The 25,682-nt window shown below is 30.0% G+C and overlaps 1 protein-coding gene across 7 annotated transcripts in view; it reads right to left on the reverse strand.

Annotated features, from left to right (window-relative positions):
• The window catches only part of LOC143068492 (guanine nucleotide exchange factor DBS-like), a 60,096-nt gene that overhangs the window by 29,324 nt on the left and 5,090 nt on the right, over positions 1–25,682 (reverse strand). For 2 of the 7 annotated variants that reach the window (XM_076242590.1, XM_076242591.1), the window contains exons 1-9: positions 23,248–23,968; positions 15,870–15,953; positions 14,124–14,238; positions 11,122–11,212; positions 9,879–9,992; positions 8,873–8,989; positions 6,134–6,393; positions 5,746–5,860; positions 4,899–5,021 (exon numbers count right to left, since the gene is read on the reverse strand). In XM_076242590.1, the coding sequence (XP_076098705.1) occupies positions 4,899–5,021; positions 5,746–5,860; positions 6,134–6,393; positions 8,873–8,989; positions 9,879–9,992; positions 11,122–11,212; positions 14,124–14,238; positions 15,870–15,953; positions 23,248–23,695 (1,467 nt within the window). In that variant the 5' untranslated portion in view covers positions 23,696–23,968. Of the gene's footprint in view, positions 1–4,898; positions 5,022–5,745; positions 5,861–6,133; positions 6,394–8,872; positions 8,990–9,878; positions 9,993–11,121; positions 11,213–14,123; positions 14,239–15,869; positions 15,954–17,803; positions 17,974–23,247; positions 23,969–25,682 lie in introns of those variants that run through there. The other 5 variants (XM_076242593.1, XM_076242594.1, XM_076242589.1 and 2 more) reach the window with 4 other exon arrangements.

Genomic DNA, 25,682 nt, shown 5'->3' on the forward strand with positions numbered 1-25,682 from the left:
ACCTTTCTATCTGACTTTAATTTGTCATTTAAACCTGACACAATTTTCTCTTAATATTTGATTATCTTGTTTCTTCTAAGGAATAAAGTATCATCACAGATAATTGAAAGAATCTGAAAGAGATCCTAAAGCATATGAAGACAAAAATGTCAACCCTTGTTCAAATAATAAATACATGAAAAGAAATGCAACATATACAATTCACACATTTTTTCTCTTCAAAATTATTCCAAATTTTAGACGAAAATATGCAATAAAAAATACTTTGGAACAGTATTGTTGTCACAGGTATATATCTATATTAGAGATGTTAAGATTGTTTAGACATTCATAATTAAAACATAAAACATACCGTGTGTTTCCATGAAGAATCTCCATTTATAAAACCTTAACCAAAGAAAAACAGGATATCCTCTGATCACACCTACTAACTTCAAACTTTTTTCAAATCTATTTTAGATTTTGTTTGATGAACAGTAATTAAGTTATAATTTATCACAATTAAAAATTCTAAACTGTCAAAATAGAAATGAAGTGACATACAATGGAATGGATGACATGTTTTGACAACCACTTCAAGATTCTCACATAATTAAAGTAAACTTAACATAAACTTAATTGTACGGATAATTAGGATTTTTTTTTTAGTCATTGAAATAATTCCTTATGTTTCATTGGAACCGTTATCATTGGGAGGAAACTCACAAATTCCTTGCCTTTTGATGTCTATGTAAATTCTTCAAATCCAAGCATGTATGTCTGAAGTTGAAATAAAGCTACAGTCATTTCATGTCATAACAATACCTTATCTTTCCTTTTGATTACATAATCAACATACTTTCTTATTGCACTTATAAGAGCATTGATTTCTGGAATTTTAGATTACAGAAACAGTTGTGTTTTGATCAAAGAAAAGTCAAAACTTTATCAATCTTTACAACTCAAACATTACAAAAATATTAATGGTACAGCAATATGGAGGCACCATTTGTACTTTTTTTAATTTTGAACAAGTACCAAGATAAGAGACCCAACATTTGAAACCTCTTCAACTTAAAGGATAAGTCAGAATTAGATTTAGATTATCATTTTCAACTTGTGATTCTGTTAGAAAACTTTGAATTTAAAAAGACTTAAAAACAAGCAATAATTTCACAACCTATTAATCAATTATATTTTTCAACAAATGGGAGATAACTCATATTTTTCATACTCACCAAATAATCATTACTTTTAAATAATTTTGCACTGTCCTTGGAATAAAATAAAATCCTGTCTCCTGTACATATTTCATTGAAGTTTTCCATTATACTGAATTTTCTTTTCATATCTTATATATTCCCACGATGTATGAGTCAAATCAGTTTCGTCACAGGTCTAACGAATTATACGGTCTAGTTTATAATTAGATAATGAGATTAAGATATTATTTTAAAAAGTTTAATCCAATGGCACTTTACTTTCTGACTTTTGTTCTTGAAGGTCTGAATTAATGGAACAACAAAAGAATTCTACGGATCAATTTGGTCAACTGCATGTTGTTTTGTTTCTAACACCTCCCAAACAGTTTGGTTTATTTTGATCACACTCAATACCTGCATATCAAATCCATGTTGTTTGACACTTATATAGACAAGTGTTTGTCAGGACTTGTAGCAAATTATAGACAAAACTATTGATTAACAATCTATAGCAAGCAACTGACAATCATATCCTGTCGAGCCAGATCAATTCAATTATGACTTTTATAATCAAGTTTATAAAAATTCAATAACTGGCTTGCTACTGATCAGTTTCTATTCAATTATCAACAACGGTATTGACCTAATGGTTGCATAATAATGGTGTTTAACAATCCAGCACAGAATAAAATCAGAATTTATGAACTGAAATAAACAAATATCCTATACACTGGATTTTATATCCTATCCTTATAGAGCAATCACTAGAGTGTCAGAATTTTATTCCTATATTCTAATATTTGTTTTCATGGAATGGATTCTGCTAAAACTTTTTAAAGGGAAAAGCAACTTTGTCATAAAACACAAAAACAATCAATATCTTCTTTCCTCCAATATCAATCCCCATAAAAATCAATTAAGTCTGAAGCAGGAGTTCTTATTTAAATTTCAGTCTGAAGCAGCTAGTTCTTCAGGTTGAATCGACAGATATATATTCTTATTGAAATTCAATGTCAGTCTGAAGCAGCTAGTTCTTCAGGTTTAATCGGCAGATATTCTTGATTAAATAAATTCAACAATTGTTCAACGATTTTATGAAGAGAAGATGCCAATATTTATCCTCTAATCTCATTGATGTCTTTTAATCATTTGGAAACAGATCAAAAGATCATAATAAGTACTCTTCTATCTACTTAATTTCCTACCATTTGATGAAAATCCACCTATTTTTAATTCTCAGGTGTAAATCCAATTATGAAACCATAAAATATGTTTTATGTCCAATTAAACTTATGATAACTCACTGACCTCATTTGAGATAATTTAATTTAGAACAAAAAGTCCTCAGATAAATTATCTTATCAATGATAACGATTAGATTTGGGTCAGAGTGAAAAATATCACAACATTACTCAGATCTGTCTTTATTTATAAACTAACGAAATTCTGTTTGTTTTGAAAAAAATAATTAAAAACTAATCCCCTTTGTACGCCTCAGCAAAATTGTGTAATATTTTTAAGTAATGTTTAATGGAAATATCCCTGTTTTTATCTTGATTTAAAAGTACATTGCCTAACTTTATAGCAGACTGCTATGATTTACCCTATTCAGACATATGACCATGGCCATAAATATTGGTTTTATTGCTGATCTAAGAAAATGAGAAAGTCTTTTTAAAGAAAAAAAATCATTTTTTTTAGCTTTTTAATTTTTTGTTCTAATTTCATTTCATTTTTGTTTCAATTTCAAGACTAAAATACATTTTTTTCTTTTAAAATTTAAAACACAGAGGTTCTATTCTTTCTTCTCTCTACAAAATCTGCAAGAATTGCATTTATTGAACTTTGCAATGACAAATCACACACATTTGATTTCAAATGCAATGCCAACCTACAAATTTCATTTTCAATATACAGCTTGTATTTGTATGTAATTCCAATAGACATATTACTTCATTTTAAAAACTTCCAAGTAATCGTCAATAAAAATTCATTTAAATTATAATAAAACACTACATGTATCCAGACAGGTTATTGATTTCAGTTTTGTAATGTCCAGCTAAAGTGCCAATCAAACAAAACTTAATTAAACATTTGAATCTAATTGAATTTATTCTATGGATTCTTTGAAAAGATTCACATTATAAATAGAAAGAAGGTGTGGTATGAGTGCCAATGAGACAACTCTCCATCCAAGTCACAATATGTAAAAGTAAACCATTATACGTCAAAGTACAGTTTATCATGGAGCCTTGTCTCACAACGAAGAGCAATCTACAAAGGGCCTCAAAAACTACTAGAGTAAAACCATTCAAATGAGAAAAACCAACGATCTTATCTATATTAGAAACAAGAAACACTTATAAACCCAAACAACAAACGACAACCACTGAACATCAGGTTTCTGACTAAGAGCAGGTGCAAACAAATGCAGTGGGTTTAAAAGTTTTAAAATAGGTACCAACCTTCACCCTTACCTGAAACAATAATGTAACATCACAACTCAGAAACCCACACTGTAAAATATCAATTGAAATCAGGCTCAACTCAATCAGAAGAAATACCCATTACATTCAGACAGAGTAAAACTGTTAGTATTAGGTAGTCATAAATTAAAGTGGTATGATTTTGCAGGCTATGAAGTTTGGTAACATGAGCTACACTGTAAATCAAATTCAAAATTCAAATCAAAATATAACCTTAAAATTGCTATAATACAGAAAAATAGCAATTATAAATTTATAATTGTTCTAAATAAATCAATTCCATCTTCTTAATAAACAGCTTGGTCAAGAACACATGGTAAGCCCTTTTTGTCCATATTGAATTTGTGACAAGAATAAAATAGAATGTTTCAAAGGCATTGAATCATATGTTCACCAATTCCAACAATTACCTAATGTTTCCACTGAATCAATCAAAGAAAACTCAAGTTAGGGTATAATATAAGAATAATTCACTAAAATATAGCAATTAGAGTTTCATATCTCTAGAGCAATAGACAGGAACATTAATAAAATTGAAAGGAAAGCTTCCTTTCATCATAGATGTACATCTATGCTTTCATTTATCCCAACCATTTTGTAAAGTTTGAAGGAAATCAAATCAGAAATACTACAGCTAGTGCATGAACGATGAAACATTGCCTCTGGAATGACAAATTCAAAACAATAAAAGATACAAAGGGAGATAACTCTAATGTCTTCTTAAAGTTACATGAGAACTAAAGTAACTTTGATTTTTCATTCAAAGAGTGAGCAGACAGACCGACAAACTGTTCAATATTGGTATACCATAATATGTCTCGTCTACGATGGGCGTATACAAATTACGTTCAAGAACCATGTTATACAATTAATACATATTAACTTGTAGATTATTATTATATACCATTATAGATGTCTATAATATGTAACAAAATGTGAATTACATCTAAAATTAAGATAGTTGTTTAAAAAGAATTATAGACATATAAGATCAGAAAATTTACCAGAACTCACTAAACTTTTACTGGCAGCCAAAGAAATGGGTAAATATTTTTTATCTGTTACTGAACAATCTGTCAATCAAATTTAAATGTAAGAACAGAATCTGTTAGATCAATCTGATCCTGTACTGTTACTAGAACTCTGACAAAGTGTTAAAGGGGAGGATAAAAGTCAAAGCTGACAAAAAAGTATATACAAAACTCTAAAACATGTATTTTAGACAACTTACCTCAGCGTCGGTTTCAAAGTCTTCAAATTCTTTAAAAAGAGCTTCTACTTGTGCCACTGATTCTCCAACTTCAGATAACTTCTCCTCTAACCATTTTAATTTTTCTCCTATTGTGTACTGGAACTACAATGAGACTGACTATAAACATCATTGTCTGTCTATGATGGTGCTATGTGTGTACTTAGTTTCATGAAAATCATAGAACATTTACAAATTACTTATTACTTTTCAGATTTGTTATACTTAATTGATTTAAAAAGCCAATAATTTCATATTATAAATTACTTAGAACTATTACCTAAAGAGCTAGAAAAGGCTAGATTCTTTAAAATATTCCCATTCATATACAACAAATAAATTTTCATTATTTTCATATAAGGATATAATTTTATGGATAGTGAAACTATTTTCCCCAATTTAATCATATAAAATCACATCCTGGTTTCAAAAAAAGAAAGGGGAAGTTGAAATAGACACAGAACAGGTAAGAAGCCATTTAAAAGAAACTCATTTAATTACATGCTCTGAAAATAAATCTCAGGCATATAAGGGAGATAATTCAAGCTAAATACCAAATATAAAAATAAGGAGATGTGGTATGATTACCAATGAGACAACTATCCATCAAAGTTCAAAGAAGTGAATGTAAGCAATTATAGGCAACCATAAGGTCTTTAACAATGAGAAAAGCCAATACCATATAGTCGGCTAAAAAGATTATCAACAGTAGTTTTTTTTCTTCTAGAAACTTGTGTAAGTTATATTTTTTAAGAGAGCTACATGTAAAGTATGGTTGTGAACAAAGCCAATTAAACATATTTTTATAATTTGCATTTAATTTACAAACCAGTTTAAACTCGTCTTCAAATTTCCTCAGTTCCAATGAATATTTTAACCTGCTTTCATGCTTTTCCCAAAATCCCTCAAAATTTGTTTTTGTCTCTGCTAGTTGTACCAAGAGTCTGAAGATAAATGTTATATTTTTAAGAGAATGTCTAATTGTGATGTACATATGATTATTTTTTTCAACTTAAATTCAGCAAATTATAATTAAAATATCAATAAACATAATTTAAAAAAAACTGTCATATGACATTATTTGAAATAAAAAAAAAATCCAAAAAATAAGCAGTGACATTGATTTTTTGGCATTTAACATTTACAGTGATATCTATTTAAAAGATGCTTTAAAATCTTATAAACAATAGAGTGCATATAAAGGGGAAATAACTAACCTTTGTAGGTTGATAACATGAGTTTGATGAATTAGAGGAGTATGCTCATTATCGCCCTTGATACACTGTAGTAGAGTTTGTCCATGTGTCACAGAAGAGTCAAGGTCATCTAACATTTCTCGCCTACCCATCTGATGGTCATGGATTAGCTTTTCTACACCTTCCATATTATTTGGAATTTCTGTGTCTGCATATTTCTTAACAAGGACTGTCATAGCTGTAGCAATTTTCTCAGTATTGGAGCAGAATTTCTCAACAGCCTGAAAAACATGAAATTTCAAACTTAAAAAGAATTACTTGGATGCTTAAGATGTAATTAGGTATTTTCTTTATCCCTATTTGACAATGTTATTCCTATTAAAGATGTTATTCCTATTTGACAATGTTATCCCTATTTAACAATGTTATCCCTATTTGACAATGTTTTCCCTATTTGACAATATTTAAGCTCTATTTGACAATGTTATCCCTCTTTAACAATATTATCCCTATTTGACAATGTTATCCCTATTTGACAATATTTAAGCTCTATTTGACAATGTTATCCCTATTTGACAATGGTAATGATGATAATTATATTAATGACAATGTTATCCCTATTTGACAATGTTATCCCTATTTGACAATGTTATCCCTATTTGACAATATTTAAGCTCTATTTGACAATGTTATCCCTATTTGACAATGGTAATGATGATAATTATATTAATGACAATGTTATCTCTATTTGACAATGTTATCCCTATATGACAATATTATTCCTATTTTTAAAACAATGTTGTCCCTATTTGACAATGGTATCCGTATTTGAAAATGCTATCCCTATTTGACAATGTTATCCATATTTGACAATATTATTCCTATTTAACAATGTTATCCTTTTGACAATGTTATTCTTTTGACAATGTTATCCCTATTTAACAATAATATCCCTATTTGACAATGTAATCCCTATTTGACAATGTATAATATTGATGAAACATGTGAGGTAATGTGAATTAAAAAAGTTCTTTTGTTATTGCTTTGTAAAATACATTTGACATCTATTATCAACAGCAACATTATATCAGAAAAGTAATTTCTTGTATAGAAATTCCAAAAGGAATTATATTGTACATCATTATAGTACATTGTATAAATGTATAAATAACCATTCCATTTTCAAAAATGTCAAGGCCAAGAACCTAGCTTTCTTCATTTTACACATAACGCTTCGGGGTAAAAGAGTTCCAATTTTTTAAACTCTGCATCAATATTTTTCTTTCAAGATCCAGATATTTTTATAAACAATTTGTGGTCTGATTGTTTCCAACTCTTCCTAATATAAAATGTTTTCCAATCTACTTGATTCTTTATTACATATGTAGGACTAGGGGGTGCGATGGGGACCGTGAAGTGCAATGGTCAAGCTGAAGTGTGATGGTCCCTTGCTGATGTGCAATGGTCTATCGACGCATAATGGGCAGTTTAAAAAACCTACAGATTATTTTGAGAAGTGCATGTAGATTTTCCAAATAGTTAAGTGTATACATTTATGTTTATTATCATATCCACTTATCCAAACAAAATTTTGCAAGGTGAAGGTAATTTGTAGTACATGTATTATTTTGGAAAAAAATAAATTATGTCAAATAAACATTAACCAATTTCCTTTTAAGAGCTTAACATTTTCTGATACAGCTTTTAATGTTACATATAATCTAGATTTATGTCAACAAAGATCAATATGCATTATGTTTTAGTTGACTTCATTATTTATTCATACCTTAAAACTACAATCAATACAATATTCATAGAACAGATTAAGTATGTTATGCATGCTAAGATAACAACACATTAATTTCCAATTTTGCCCATCAACATTGATTCAAAAAAGAATATATCTTTCAAAACTAATGGACACAGATCTTAAAATCTGTTTTGATTTTTATGTAATGCCAGTGTTGGATTTCACATGAAATGGTTGTTTTTGTAATAAATTTCACACAGTAAAATACTTATTTTAAATCCAGAGTTATCTCCCATACACTGTGGAAAATTTTAATGTCAAGTAATGGTCCCAAGATAAAAGTATAATATCTAAATATATATTAGACATGTTCATGTATTACCCTAAATCATTTTCATTTAGATGGCATAAACAAAATCCAAGAACACTTACATCATGTACCTTATCTCTGACCTTGGTCAGACAGAAGACCAAACACTATCATAAGTTTTTTTAGCAAATGTATGTCTCTTTCATGTATCACTTATGAAATTCATTTAAACTGCAATCTGGTATTTTTTCCAGATAGCTCTATCCCCCTTTTTTGTTTCCTTAAATGGGGCTTCCCATTAGCCTAAAGAATCATTCCATTAAAATGTCATTCATGACATCCATTTTGAGAAACTGTATCGTCACTATCATGTTTCATATACAAGGTGAATATGAAGTAACATAGGAAATGCCTGTAAGCTAATCGGTAAAAGTTACTAACAGAACTCTTAACATAGTGTTTCTCAAAAGTATGTGATCCTATAAATGTAACATAGCAAATAGAATCACATGCTTTAATTTGTACTACATGTATATTCAAAAGGGAATCATTAAACTATTAACTTTAAATTATAAGTGATTCTGAAATTATAAATGTATAGTTTTTATGATTGTCTCAGAAAGTGGTTTCCATTTTGATAGGGAAGCAACTAATATTGGGGAAATGATTGGCTGCCATTCCATATATTGATTAAACCTACAGATCTGTGCTGTGTCCACTCATTAGGATCATAAACCAATTCTCCACCCACTTCTTTTGTCAACTGTTGAATGTCTATATGTTCATATAACTCAGCTGGTTCATGTAAAAGAACAACCTGAAAAAGAATCAGAAAAATATATTAGAATTATAAGTTAGAGGGTTTATTCTATTCTTCTGGTTAAAGATTTTTATGCCCCATTTATGGGCATTGTGTTTTTAGGTCTGTACATCTGTCTATCTGTTCGTTCTTTGGTCTGTCCGTTCGTCCTGCTTCAGGTTAAAGTTTTTGGTCAAGGTAGTTTTTTGATGAAGTTGAAGTCAAATCAACTTGAAACTTAGTTCACCTGTTCCCTATGATATGATCTTTCTAATTTTAATGCCAAATTAGAGATTTTTCCCCATTTTCTCGGTCCACTGAATATAGGAAAATGATAGTGCGTATGGGGCATCCGTGTACTGGGGACACATTCTTGTTTACCTTTAATTCATATCTTACACCATAGAAGCTAATTATTACATTTTGACATACAATGTACTCAATTAGAGCTCAGTTTAACCTGCAAATAAAGTAGATTTTAAGGAAGTCAAGCACTATTTTCCAAATTGAGTTTTATTCAGAGGTAACAATTCACTATTAGGCATTAAACATGAGATGACATTTTTTTTACATAGATATAAAAAGATGTGGTATGAGTGCCAATGAGACAACTTTCCATCCAACTCACAATTTGTAAAAAAAGTAAAACATCATAGTATGATTTTTTTTATTTTTTTTATTATATAAAGTTATACTAGAGCCTGCAACCAGAGGCAGAAGTTTCACAGCTTTAAATTCTATATTGGGACCAATATAGTTACATACAGTTTGATAATTTTGTTCTCTCTCTATGAAAAGTATGAAATATAAACTTGATTGAGACAAAAAATAAGATATTGTTTTTTATGCAAATTCTTTAGTCATAATCTGCACCATTTGTTAAGTATGTGAAATAACAAATTATCACCTTATATTCCAGTTCTTCTTTGATAAACTTTGTTTTCATATCAGAAAATGCTCTTTGGAAAAACCCTTTTGGCTGCAGCAGAAACACAACTTGAACATGCTTGGGAAAATATTGCTGTAAATAAGAAAAAACAAAATATGTAAATAAAAATTTCTAACCTATTATTCTAAAACATTTTTATATTCTTAAAAATAAATATCCATTTATTGAGAGTATATTTCAAAATAATGATTGTACCAAAAGTCCATCCAAGAGAACATTATTCTAAAAATACACTGAATAGAATAATTCAGCGGAGAATGTCAAAAATCTTATGTCTTGTATAATGCATCAACACGATGGTAAGCTATCTTCATAAAGGTTAATGTGAAAGGACAATAAAAAAACATCTAGATGAGCAGGCATAAAGTAACTATTTATTTAAAATACTGTTATTCATTTATAAACACAGACACAATTCTCTTACTTTGTTGCAAAACTGAAGTGCTATGTCATAAAAAGTGCAATGTATACTGGCTGTTTTGTTCTTTGGAAACCTATATTTCAATTTTTTGTTCATGTATAATGCAATTATTCTTTCAAATTACTTTTGGTTTTTGGTTTCATGCAATCAGCAGAGCTTTTCATTCCCAATGAAATATTATTCCTCAATATTTGTGTAAATACCCTTTTATGGTTATAAAACATCAAATATTTCAGACAGAACAAAATGTAGATATACATTGATGTGTTTCGTCATTAATCATCAGAATTATCTGACACTTCATCACATAACAATAGAACCAGAGACACTTTGCTCAATTCTTTCAAACTGGCTTACATCAATAGCAATAATTCTCTCATTCCCAAATGCTTTTCTATTGTTTACTTACAAAAGCTATATTGGTTTTTATGTTCCAGGCCTCCTTAGAGCCTACTTATATGTTTATATATTTTTTAACGGGAACTATTTTCATTGACATAGAAATACATGCAAAGTTTTACAGCATTGTTTACATGAAAATACAATTCCTAAATATTATATTTGTATATGTATTCTGATTTTATCTTCAATTTTGAAATAAGGAGATGTGGTACGGTAGCCAATGAGACAACTCTCCCTCAAAGATCAAATGAAGTGGATGTAAGTGGTGATTACATTTATAGGCAACTGTACAGCCTTCAACAATTAGAAAAGCCCATACAGTATGGTCAGCTATAAAAGGCCTTTCAACAGTTACTGGTAAATCCTTATAAAACTTACATTTATTTTGAGAAGTAAATTTTTCACATCACCCCAACTTTCATTTCTTCTGTCTATAACTATAACAAATCCCAGTTCTGTTTCATGTAACCTGAAATATCACAAATGAACATTAACTCACCAGGCATAAGTATTATATAATAAATAGTTGACATAGATAAGCCTCACCTGTATCAAGCTGTAATTCTGATAGAATAAAAATGTTGGAAAATAAACTGGTAAAATTTTAACATCTGAACAATGCATACTGGTAACTTTCAAAATTAATGTTCCATGTATGAGATTGCATTGGGCCATAAAATCACTATGGAATTTGGGGCTCCTACAAATAACCTATGCACACAGCTTAACTGGCAAACTAATCAACTTTTTAGACCATTTTAGTTTTTAGACCATGACTTAGAGGACATGATTAAATAGTCCCCATGGAAAATGAGATGTGCCAATGCCAATACAAATGCATACCAAATATCATTGACATATCACAATTGGTCCACCATAAACTGACCTTATCACAAACTTATTACCAATAACAAAACTGTGAGAAAAATCACATTTAACCTTAAGTCTTAAGTCTTTCATATATATTACTGAAGGGAAACAAACAAGGATATAAAGACCTCCTTTCACATATCAGAAATTCTACAAGTCATGGACTAACGGGTCTTATGTCTTTCATGGCATCACATTCATTTGAAAATACATTTTTGTTGAAAAACAATCAGTTTTTAGATAATAGAATTGATAAACAATATCAATAAAGGCAACAGTAGTATACCGCTAATCAAAACTCATAAATCCATGGACAAATAACAAAATCAGGGTAACAAACTAAAACTGAGGGAAACGCATTAAATATAAGAGGAGAACAATGACACAACATTAAAATGTAACACACACAGAAACGGACTAAGCATTAGACAAAATCCTATGAGAATAACAAATATAACATCAAAACCAAATACATGAATTTGGAATAGATAAGTACCGTGGCACGTCTTATAGTAATGTGAATTTACACTCTAAAATAAGAGAAAACAAATGACACAATGAAAACACAACGTTAAAACGTAACACACACAGAAATGAACTATAATACAACAATGGCCATATTCCTGACATGGTACAGGACATTTTTAAAGGAAAAAATGGTGGGTTGAACCTGGTTTTGTGGCATGCCAAACCTCCCTCTTTTATGGCCATGTGAAATATAACATTAAAATGACAACACAACATTACAGGACTACAACATAAATAAATAGGAGAACACAATTGACAAAGAAACACACGAATAATAGCTAACAAAAGGCAACAAGTTTAAAGTTTTAATACGCCAGAAGTGCATTTTGTCCACACAAGAAATACTAGTGATGCCCAGATACAAAAGTTTGAAAGCCGAAACAAGTACAAAGTTGAACAGCATCGAGGACCAAAAGTTCAAAAAAGTTGTGCCAAAAACAGCCAGGGTTTTCTGTTAGGTACCAGAATATCCCTATTATTTAGAATAATATATACTTTTGCAAGTAGTAAATTTTATAAAATGACTATACAAAAGATATACATGATGAAACTGAAGTATTAACTAATTACAGGAAACAACCGAAATACATTACATAACCCGACAAAATGCAACACAAAAATTAAAAACATCTGAATAAGCCAAAACCTCAACGCCAAGTGACGTCATATTTGAAATGTAATAACAAACAATCTTACTGTGGTGCACAATAAAGATAACAAGCTAAATTACAGTGGTACACACCAAAGATAACAAGAAAACTTACACACACCACAGATAACAAACAAACTTACAGTGGTACACAACAAAGATAACAAAAAAACTTACAGTGGTACACAACAAAAATAACAAACTTACAGTGGTACACAACAAAGATAACAAACAAACTTACAGTGGTTCACAACAAAGATAAAAAACAAACTTACATTGGTACACAACAAAGATAACTTACACACAACAAAGATAACAAACAAACTCACAGTGGTACACAACAAAGATAACAAGAAAACTTACACACACCAAAGATAACAAACAAACTTACAGACTAACAGTGGTACACAACAAAGATAACAAACAAACTTACAGTGGTACACAACAAAGATAACAAGAAAATTTACACACACCAAAGATAACAAACAAACTTACAGTGGTACACACCAAAGATAACAAGAAAACTTACACACACCAAAGATAACAAACAAACTTACAGTGGTACACAACAAAGATAACAAGAAAACATAGTGGTACACAACAAAGATAACAAGAAAACTTACACACACCAAAGATAACAAACAAACTTAAAGTGGTACACAACAAAGATAACAAACAAACTTACACACACCAAAGATAACAAACTAACTTTCAGTGGTACACAACAAAGATATAAAACAAACTTACAGTGGTACACAACAAAGATAACAAGAAAACTTACACACACCAAAGATAACAAACAAACTTACAGTGGTACACAGCAAAGATAACAAACAAACTTAAAGTGGTACACAGCAAAGATAACAAACAAACTTAAAGTGGTACACAGCAAAGATAACAAACAAACTTACAGTGGTACACCACAAAGATAACAAACAAACTTACACACATCAAAGATAACAAACAAACTTAAAGTGGTACACAACAAAGATAACAAACAAACTTACAGTGGTACACCACAAAGATAACAAACAAACTTACACACATCAAAGATAACAAACAAACTTAAAGGGGTACACAACAAAGATAACAAACAAACTTACAGTGGTACACCACAAAGATAACAAACAAACTTACACACATCAAAGATAACAAACAAATTTACTGTGGTACACAACAAAGATAACAAACAAACTTAAAGTTCATACACAACAACAACAAAAAACAACTTAAAGTTGTGCATAACAAAGATAACAGCAAACTTATGGCAGTACATGAGAAAGATTACAACAAACTTATGACCGAATATAACAAAGATAACAAACAAACTTACGGTGGTACACAACAAAGATAACAAACAATCTTTTTGTAATCTTCATCAGATATCTCTTTCTGGTCAGGGTTTTCTGGAATGGTTAAAACTGGTGCTCCATTGATTGCTTTACCCCCTGAAAATATTATAAAATTTTCTTCAATAAATAAAGTTTTTTGATATATGGTAATCATTGTAATATTAAGTTATTATCTTGAGAATGGATATATGGTTATTTCTGCTGTTCGCCTTTGTTAGAGGCCTACTGTAATTCAGAAATTATTGCTTGCAGTTATTATTGCAATTTTGTCATTTTCAAAATGAGAGTTTTAATTATTGCGATTAGAGCCCTGTCACATTTGTCGCAATAATAAAAACATCGCATGATATGTAAATACACAAACATTTTAAGTTAGAAGGGGGATGTTAAAAAGAAGGTTGTGTTAGGTATGTGCCTTAATCTTTACATGTAAAGCATCTCATGCAAAAACTTTTTGAGGGGCATAGTGGCTTGTTGATTGGCAAATTAAAAATGTCTGTACCCGACCACATTTGTTTATTCAATTTCTAGGATGTATAAGTTTCCCATCCTTTATTCCAGGAGTCTTATTATTAAGAAACTTTGCATTGATTTGTTTGATTATTTGTTCTCATTCTCTGTATGTATAATATTTGCCGCTGGACAGTAAGCAAACAACAATCAATAGAGCAAAGAAGTTTATATGTAAAACATTCTCAATAGAAAAATTTAACTTGAAAATTTAAGCATAAAACTAAGTAATTGTTTGATTTTTGTTTATTTTGGGTTCTGAGCAAAAGACCTTACCACTGGAGAATGAAATTGAGGTCAAGTTTTGTGGCAAATGTCTAGAGAGACATACTCCTAAAAAGTAATCCATATACCAAATATAAAATTCACCTATAATGCACAGTTACTGAGGAATATACCTAATTCTGTATTTATTCCTTGATCCAGAAAATGAGATCAAGGTCAGATGACAAAAACTAGCTTATACACCAGGATACTTCTACTAGGTTAGTTTGTTAATCTGGGTTAAAGTTAGACAGATGTGTTTCAATATTGGCAAATTTTTAAACGGTTAATGCCTTCAGTAAAGTAATAAAATTGAGAATGGAAATGGGGAATGTGTCAAAGAGACAACAACCCAACCAAATAAAAAACAACAGCAGAGGGTCACCAACAGGTAATACTTATTTCTCCCTATATTGCAACTTTCATCAGGTGAGACAAATATAGGCAATGTTAACAACTATAATATCCCCTTCAGTGCACTCCAGCTTAGAAAAATAAAGTTAATGTCTAGTAACTTATATATATTTTAAGAATTTTAAGCAGCTTTCTAGAAGATCATCAGATTAATAATTATAGTATTTTTATTCAACAATCTGTATTTTTTATTGTGTTATATGTTTTTTTTCTCAATAAAAATATCAGTTGTTTTAAGCTAGATCGGTGATTGTTGTTGACAAGTAGTTTTAACTAGTTAAATCTGCTAAGATCAATAGTTGTTAAAAACACATCTTTCTTATAAAAGTGCTGTTGAACTTTACAACATAAGTGGTCGTTACAAAATACAAAAGCCAATTTTGATTGCAGTATTGTTTTTATGAAAGTTTTGTGGAACTCTAGTCTCTACATCTATAACTTTAGTGGTCATTACCTGATACAAACGCAAATTTTAATTGCAGCATCTTTTCTATGAAAGTTTTGAGGAACTCTATATCTATAACTTTAGAAGTCCTTACCTGATACAAAAGCAAATTTTGATTGCAGCAATGGTGCCACATCCAGTACACTGTAGGGACAGAGGGCTTCCCCCATTTCATCTCCTGAAAAATAAATTGTACATGCTTAAAAACACATTGATGATTAAAACTAGTGTATACAATGTACATGAAAAGGAAAAAAAATTACCTTGACAAGAAAACATGGAAGGAAAAAGTCATTGAGTATGTACTTTAAAGCTACATTTTCACACCTACATGTACATCTTAAATTTGAAAAAAGGGAAGAACATTTCCTTATTGAAGGATATCACATAAAAATCAGACAGTATTAATTAAGGTCCTAATCACACTGAATTTGTACTTTTCTCATTAGTACTTTAGAATTTAGTTTAAATTAACTACTAAAATTCAAAGTACAGTAGTAACCCAGTATTCCTTATACTGAAATGTGCACAATCTAGTGAATAACAAAATTTTGACATATTAAGTGAAAAATGTCTATCTATGACAGAAATTAAAGTACATGTTAAATGTGCTTGCATTTGTAGAATATAAAATTTTGTGACACTTCGGTCAAACAGAACTAATTATGAGCTGTAGCACATTATCATATACTAATCAGCGCTTTACGTTTCCGCAAATTGGCATTACTTTTCCTGAAAAAAAAAATGACGTTTCGGGAAAAAAAAGTTTACGTTTCCGCAAATAAATATCTTACTTTTCCGGAAAAAAAGTAACTATTCCGGAAAAAAATAATTTATTACTTTTCCGCAAATAATTAAGGAATACCTGTTGATCGAAAGCAAAGCCACAATAAAAAATAAATATTCATTAAGTTAAAGGTCATCATAACATGCAAGTTAAATTCATCATTAAAATGTATGAAAACGTATGCTCAAAAGTCAGCACTAATCAGATATATCTTGATATGACTGAGTTCATAAGTCAGTTCTGCCAGAATATTTGTAGCCAACACGTCGTACAAAGTCCATGTAGTAGTACATTCACCATTTACAAGTTTTGTATTTTGTTCAAGAAAGAAGTCCATCTTCTCCTTTTCATATTTCCGAAAGGGTGCTTTTACAGTAAGAGTTGTCATCCTTATGTAAGATGTTGTTTGCAGCTTCAATAACACACCGACAAAGACTAAATTGTTAGTTTGGTTAGCGTGAAATTGCTCGTTCAGGTGGGCATGAAAAGACTCAGCACCATTCGTTGTTCTCTTTTCTTTTGGGTCAAGATATATCTAGTATATTGTAGATAAAAGATCAGAACCTTTCCTTTATCAAAAAAAAAATTAAAAAAAAAATTACCTAATATATAATCAAACATTTATAATTTACCAGGTAAATTTCCGGAAAAGTAATAAATACAAATTGCGGAAACGTATAATTTAAATTTGCGGAAACGTAGTATTGGGACTTTGAAAAATGAGCGGAAATGCAATACGCCCATACTAATGTATAAACCATTTACCCTAGCCAAGGGTTATAATCTAGTCCCTTCTTCTCATGGATCAGAACCCTTGGTGAAGGAAGATCTGTCAGGCATTACTAAAAGACCCAAAGTAAAAAATATACACAATTTTCAGGAAGTCCACAAGACATATTTCTGCCAAAAGTGGGTCAACTAGAACTATAAATCTAATATCCAAACATGTTGGATTGCTGTCTAATTGTGACAGAACCCCACATCTCCTTTTATTTATATTATTAAATTAACTTTTCATGTGTTTCATCCAAATTCCATATAAAACTTTAGTATACTGAACAAATTATTACTCTTTGAAATTGTTACTATATTGTACATGAATTCCCCTTTCTCTGCTTTTCAAAATAAGAAATATATTCCCAAATACTACATTTTCCTCTTATAATATGATATATCTTAATTCAAGGACTCGGAAGGGTGTTTGAAAATTATGGAAATTTATCAGCTGATTTTTTTCTTACCTACGTGCTCAGCAGAAAGCATATTGCTTATCTAAAAATCCTCAAGTTTCACTACAACAAACCACAAGTATACAAAATCACATCTTTCCTTGTCAATAAATACGTCAATACAAATACTTTGTATTCAGTTTCCTTTCAATGTTTATATTTACAAGTGACGATTCAAACTTCCTAGGTATACGTAATTATGTCACCTGAGACGAAATATGATACACCTGTAATCCACTTTATCAGTATAGTTTATATAATACTTAAACACCTCAATGATTACGAAGTTTAAGCATGTATAAGTATATGCCTTTGAATCTACATGTATATTTGAAATAGGATGACACTTAGATAGATACTGCTTCCTAAATATGTCTCCATACATTCTTTAAACAAGGAACAAATCTCAGAAAATTTCAAGGTGAAAGTTTTATACATGTATAAAGTACTATAATAGGATATGAATTTTCCTTGTTTGATAAATTTTCACCTTTGCAAAGGTTAAACTTAAGTCACTGTAGTGTACAGTTTACATTTAATGGCAATGTGACAAACTATCTTAAAAAGAATTTCCTGAACATTTTAAGGAACTTCTTCATTCATTTCCACTTATGTTTATTTTTTTGTACTTTTAACTTTTTTTAATTATATAAATCCTGTATTAAAAAACGATCTAATAAATTGAGTTAAATCATGTTTTATTAATTAAACATTATCAGTAATTTCAAATATATATATCAATAAATAAAAGATTAGAAAGAAAGCAGCTGAGCTATCAACAACACAAAAATTTAAATGACATCTAGAGGTCAATATAAGGTCATCAACAATATTATATGCCCTTAGTCTAAAAAGTTGTGAATAAATCACAGATTATCAAATATCTGTTTAAAGAGATTTATGTTATACTAGACTCAAAATTTTGTAAAACTTATCACATGGTAACAGTCTTCAGAACAACATGCTGAGGGTGGATTTTAACAACCTTGACTTCACATGAGGGTCTTACATGGTTGGAAAACATTTCACTTCATCCAGGCACATTATTCTGACAAGTAGTTGGCCAATTTCACTCTTACTACTGTATGACACATTGTAAGCAAAAAAGAAGCAACTTTTAAAGTCTTTGAAAGTTTTCCAGGGCCATGAATTAAAAACGTAAATCTCTTGTCCTCAAAGCAAAAATGCTACCAAAGACCATATAGTGGTATAGTAGTTTTACCAAAATAAGTTAAAGGATTGACATAAAACCAAAAGGACCAATTGACAAACATTTTTCTTCATATAGCCTCTATAATTGCAAAGATAATAATGCAATTACTAATTCACGATCTATTTTTAGCAAAATTATCTATGTGAGCAATTTTGTTAAATTTGGAATCTAAACACCCAAAAGATGACTGTTACAGTAAGTATACAGATAACAAACACAATCATGCGATTGCAATGTATGAGCTAATAAAGTATTATCTGCAAGAAGTTCCTAATGTCATCAAGTCATCTATTGGACAATATCTTAACATATCTATAGGTAAAATTAACTCACTGTCCTCAGAAAATTACAACAGTGGGAAAGACAACAGAATGATTTATCAACTGAAAAAACCCTACAATTCAAAGTAAAGTAATGAAAAAAACAGATGGACTAAAAAAATACACAATGCCATCTGAATCAGAGTATGAAATTGAAACCTATTCATTTGTTTTGTATGAGTAAAGTGTAAGCTTGAAGAAGCAGAGATCAATGGGCTTGAAGATATCCTTATCACTAAGATTTGATTTAATTTGATTTTTGGTGTTTTAACCCCACTTTAAACACCGCATTTAGGCTATTTCAAGGCGGCCAGTTTTTATTGGTGGAGGAAGCCGGAGTGCCCAGAGAAAACCACAGACCTTCGATAGGAAAACTGACAATCCTAGTCAATTAAGATTGGAGTTGAGTGGGGTTCGAACTCATAACCTCAGTGTTAAATGGCTAGTGATTACAGTAGTAACTACCTAGACCACTCGGGCACCAAGGCCCCCCTAAGAGGCAGGGTCTAAAATACAAAGCTTTTACTATATACTTCTATACTGGTGATATATCTGCCTAAAAAGCAATAAATTGCATTGCTTATTAAATATACATCCTAGGTGGATAGTTGTCTAAATGGTACTATAATCATACCACATTTCCTTGTTTTTATTTTATTTAAAGTCTTCAAACTGATGAAAACATTCCATCTTTGATATGCAAATACATAATATCTTACACTGTATCATAAGTCTTGTTTATTCATTGACAGGGGGATATATCTATTGATTGTCAATAATATAAGTATAAGTAAAAAACAGTGATTTTTCAGATGAGTCACACTAATTCTGACTAATCGGACAACATGTTCTCTTGTGTTTAGTAGAGGGTGCACAAATAATCGACAGAAATTATCTACATGTACAAATACAACCCAATCTCAAGGCAAATTGCAGCATAACAATACCAAATATGAAAATATACAAAGACAGCATTTATAACAGATGTAAAATGTAGATTGATCTTTACTGTAAAGCATTGAACATTATTTCTATCCACTGTTTGCATCAAAGGGACACAAAATTTTGTTAAATGAGTTATAAAACTGAAATATAGCTTGCATCTATTCAGATATGCAAACTTTACAATAGATGCAAAGATTTGGATATACCAATTTAGGAACATAAAAATTACCTTATACATGTACATGTATTTTAACTATTTTAAGAGTACAACAAAACAGTGACCTCTGTCCACCCTACTCCCCTGGAAAAAAAAGATAAATTTAATCAAATTAAACTTACCTTAAATCCATTATATTTTAAGATAGAAACTAGGACAAATCAATTTTATGCATCCAGGATACCAATTTAATATTGTTTAATTCAAAAGTATTATAGTTTTAATCATTAGAAAATAATTTCATTTTAATCAGGAGAGTTCATACAAGTCATTTTACAAATCCAGGATATCACTTATAATTATTGTTTGTTTCAAAGTATTAATAATTCTAGTTTATATTAAAAAAACTGAAAAATGTAAAGTAGACTCATACAAATAGTTTAAAATGTGTTTAAACACCCAATATATCCCGAAGAAATAAGTATAGTACTTTACAATAGGAAATACACCATAAAAATATGTTATTTTGAATGACCACTTTCAACACTTCATTTCATTAATTATATAAGGGTTGAAAATAAAAGCAAGTCTGAACTCTTAACCTTTTTCAGTTCTCTTACTGACCCCACTCGAAACCCCACTACTACGATTAGTGAAAAGACACAATTTTATTTGTGTTCAGTCAAATTATAAGTCTCACTATTTTTTTATAAATGAAAATTTATCTTCAGATGCAATGACTATTTTATTTTATTTCATGAAAAAAATGTTATCAAAGCAATAGTACTATATATAGAACTTGGAGAATTTCTTTTGGGCCAATGTGATATTTTCTCTGGATAATCTTCAAGACCTTATAAAAATATCCTGTTCCTAAACATCTCTGTAGTATAGACGACTCAATGCTTTTTTAAAAGGAGATTTCTCCTGATATATTTGCTATGTTTAACACCTGTGCCAAACAATATGCTAGACAAACCAATTGTACTCTTCTTTCTTCCTAATGAACAAAGAAAATGAATCTGAACAAGAAAATACATTGTACATGTACATTGTATGCATTCTGCATTCAATTGCATCAATTGATAAGAAAAGGATTTCTCTTAACATCTGTGCATCTGACATTTGCCCTTTTTATAGGGTTAGGAGAGGTCTTTAATATGTATGCATTGCACATCTCTTTATTTCTTTTTCTATATCAAATGCCCTTTTTTTTAAACCAATTTTGTCATATGCATCTGAAATTCTTATAATTGTGATTTTTAAACCTAATTTTTAGCTACCATCAAACAAAATATCTTTTTTATTATATATTACTAGCTTGAGTAAAAAGTACACCAATGTACCTTTTCTTCTCTCAGCTGCTAATTTTTAGTACTGTATAAACTTGACAACTATGCTGTAACCTAAAATCCCCTTTTTATATTCCTGCTCTGGTGCCTGTTAGATCCCAACAATATTTTGGCAGATTTTAATCAAGGATCAGTAATATCTAGTTCAGATTAGTCATGAAATATTAAGTATACAAAATATATGGCAACAAGAGAACATTTCTCTAAATATCAATAATCAGGCACTAAAATCAAACAAGACTTAACACTTGCCAAATTAAGTAACTGCAAGATATTTACAAACTTGGCATGAAAAAGTTGACGTCACTATAAAAGATAACCCTGATTTATGCAATCTTTATCTGAATGTAACCCAAAAATGACAAACTTTTTATTTTTAAGTTCAATATATTTTGCTTACACATGATGATGGGAGATATTAAGGACCTTGACTGGCTATACAGCCCTTGCACAGTCGGCTAACAAACTGAACTGTCTTTACATTATTAGCTCTATATGGGTTTTTAAAAACACAATTCAGAATTTATTCATATTTCAAATATAATAAGACAAAGCAGTTTATCATTCAATCACTTTGTTCTATATGTTCACAACACTTCATACCACATTTCAAGCCATTCAGTTCTGGGTGAATCTATGTATTTACCAACCAAAAACCACAAATTCAACAACTATTTGGAAAACCAAGGGCCATAACCCTAGTAAATTTAAATGGATAATGATAATCTTACTTAATCTGAATTTTGGTTTGAGAATTACATTAGAACTTCATAAAAAAAAATGGTTTAAAAGTTTGCTGCTATAAATTCTAATAACATATAGGGATATCAGTTATAATATGAATCAGGGTAAGGGAATCTTAATTTATCGTTCTTAAACAACTAGGAGTAAAGGGACTATCAAGACTCAAGAGACTCAACTCTTGAATAGTACAATTGAAATCAACAAAACAATCAAACTCAACTCATGTTATTTCCATAACAAGTCAAAATTGTTTGAGTTTGCTAGATGTTCAATTTATTGCTAGAAGATTTTAATCTTTTTGAAACTCTAAGCAGTAAAAGTTAAGTGGACGAAAATCAGAATAGCTTAAGTGGTGTACAGTTAAAAAACAGATTTAATAATTTGAGTCTCACAATCAATTTTACAGCATACACTAATGGACAAACATGCCAATCAAAAGAAACACAACCATACAGAATAGAAGACACATGCAACTTACAATGAATAAACAGACATATAACTAAGTCCATACCACAAGTATTTAGGATGGAGAAGACACATGCAACTTACAATGTATAAACAGACAATATAACTAAGTCCATACCGCAAGTATTTAGGATGGAGAAGACACATGCAACTTATAATTTATAAACAGACATATAACTAAGTTCATATCGCAAGTATTTAGGATGGAGAAGACACATGCAACTTATAATTTATAATCAGACATATAACTAAGTTTTTACCAGTTGCCCTAATATCAGATTCAGCTTTAGGTAAAGATGCATTGTCTGATGCAGGAGACACAATAAATTTATCCTTTAATATACTATCCTCTTCATAATCAGGACCCCATTCTGAATCACTAGTCCCTGTGGTAGTGGTCGTCGTATTACTGAACTGACGTTTGTGAGACCGGTGAAATGTTAGGCTATTTCCCAAGTAATATGACTTGTCTGTGCTTGGACTGTAATCATCTGTAAAATCTTCTGTGGAACCCTGGGAAGAACTATAACCAGGATGAAGTGAAGGAACCCCTAAATATTCCCTGTACTCTTCACTAGTCTGACGATCAAGAATCGAACTTTTCCTCTTAAAGTTTTCTAAAAAATCGTCAATTTGCTTTTCAATTTTAGCGACTTGATTTCCAGGTATTCCTGGGAGTTTAGATGATCTTATACGAGGTTCTGTCATACTGAAAAGTCACTATTATCCAATTATAATGGATGCATCCTTATATTGCATTAAGTCTAATATGGTTGCATAACAAAGTCAAAACAAATCAATATTTTTTTCTTTGGACATGATATTTCAGATAAAACGTTCTTTTTGAAAATCCTGTTTGAGGATTGTCACATGGTTGTCTGACTCATCATGCACACCTGTTTACATGGCAATAATTGTTTTAATCCATACATAAAAATTTGCTGTCATGTCAATTTCTTTTATATTGACAGTCAGGAATTACTATAAAAATCTTTATTTTCTATCTTTAGAAATAAATCTGGTTAAAACCAAAACTAATAACACAACTTCCTGATAACAGTTTTCTATGCTAATTTGATCATATCTAACTTTTAATAGAGTTATCTCCCCTCATTAAATCAATAATTACCATCAAGTATTAATTTTCCTCACTTGATTTCACTGCAAGTGTCAAATATAATTCCTGTTATTATACTAAGCTAATGATGTGATATAATCATCAGACAAGTCCAAGGTTTCATAAACAAAATCCTGTAAAGTTTGGAAAATTATGTCAACAAAATAAATAGCCATTTCCAGAAAATCTACCAGTAAAGTTTCTCCCAAAAACCAAATATCAAATATTGATAAGAAATAAAACACATCCACTTCCATAACAAAATGAAAGTCTATTGTTTCATACGAAGGAATGTTAACACCAAAAATCAATCCAAACCTATTTCCATGATTCAGTGAACAGACTTAATTTCTAAATTTGCACACAAAGTATCTACTATCTGCATCATAGCTGCATGTAGGATAAAACGAAAAACGTAACTGTCGAATCAATATCTGGTGAATTACAAAATCCATTTCATAGCAGTACTGTCCGACAATTGTAATTATTCAGTTTTATCATTAATGAAAAATGACAGAATATATCTCTAGTTATTGATTTGATCAAAATTCCCCCAAAAATGATAAATCTCCGCTTGTCCGGATGAAAGAATTGGCTGACACGGCCATGTTTTATGAAGTCATGAAAACATGTTGCAGAGACAAGGTTAAACTTAAACCTGTCCAATCAATGAATTTGTTTAAATCAATAACAACAGATTTGATGGGTTTCTAGTAAAATTTATACAGGTAGTGCAAATAAACACATTAATTATTTAATTTTTAAATAAGTACATTTGTATCTATTGCTAATGGGGTTGGCATCATTTGCATCTGAGGTATAAATATGAGAGTTACGTATTCACTTAAAAAACAATAGTTCTAAAAAAAAAACCTGAAAATAAAAAGATTAATTTACGCAAGATATAATAATATAGCATAAGATTGTCATCATTTGCATCAGGTACAAATATGAAAATTACATTATTCACTTAAAAAAAAAGTCAAAAAACCTCTGTGCAAGATACAATAAGAGAGCATAATCTTAAAGGAACGGAGCATGAATTTACAGATTTAAATTTTGTTTTAATATATGAATTAACTACTTCACCAATGAAATAAATATTTGAAATTTTCATCTACAACATGTAAAATTCAATCCGATTCCAGCTAGAGTGAAAGTTCTTAAAAATAAACCAACGTTAAAACTTAAAAGATGTCTACAAATTTACAATGCATTTGTTATGATGTTTCAATCACTGATTGTTATATAGGCTTATTGTGGCTGCAATAATCATAGAAATAATTATTCAGCATATCTACATCAATTTCAAAGTTTATAATCAAGTCAAACACAGAGAGATGAATAAGATAGTATGTAGAATATTATAATGGCCATTTTACGTAATAAGACTTTGTATAATATCTACATAATATGGCAAACTGATCATTTAAAGTTTACTTTCAACTGAATGATTATTCATTGCTTAGAATATCTCAATGGTTTACTTATCCAATTTTCTTTCTAAAATTCATCTTTTCTTTAAATTTTTGGTTGAGAGCCTAAAAAATGAAAGCCTATTTCATCTTTTGTTCATTT

Source organism: Mytilus galloprovincialis, chromosome 3 (genome assembly GCF_965363235.1).
Source record: "Mytilus galloprovincialis chromosome 3, xbMytGall1.hap1.1, whole genome shotgun sequence".
Taxonomy (NCBI): Eukaryota; Metazoa; Mollusca; class Bivalvia; order Mytilida; family Mytilidae; genus Mytilus; species Mytilus galloprovincialis.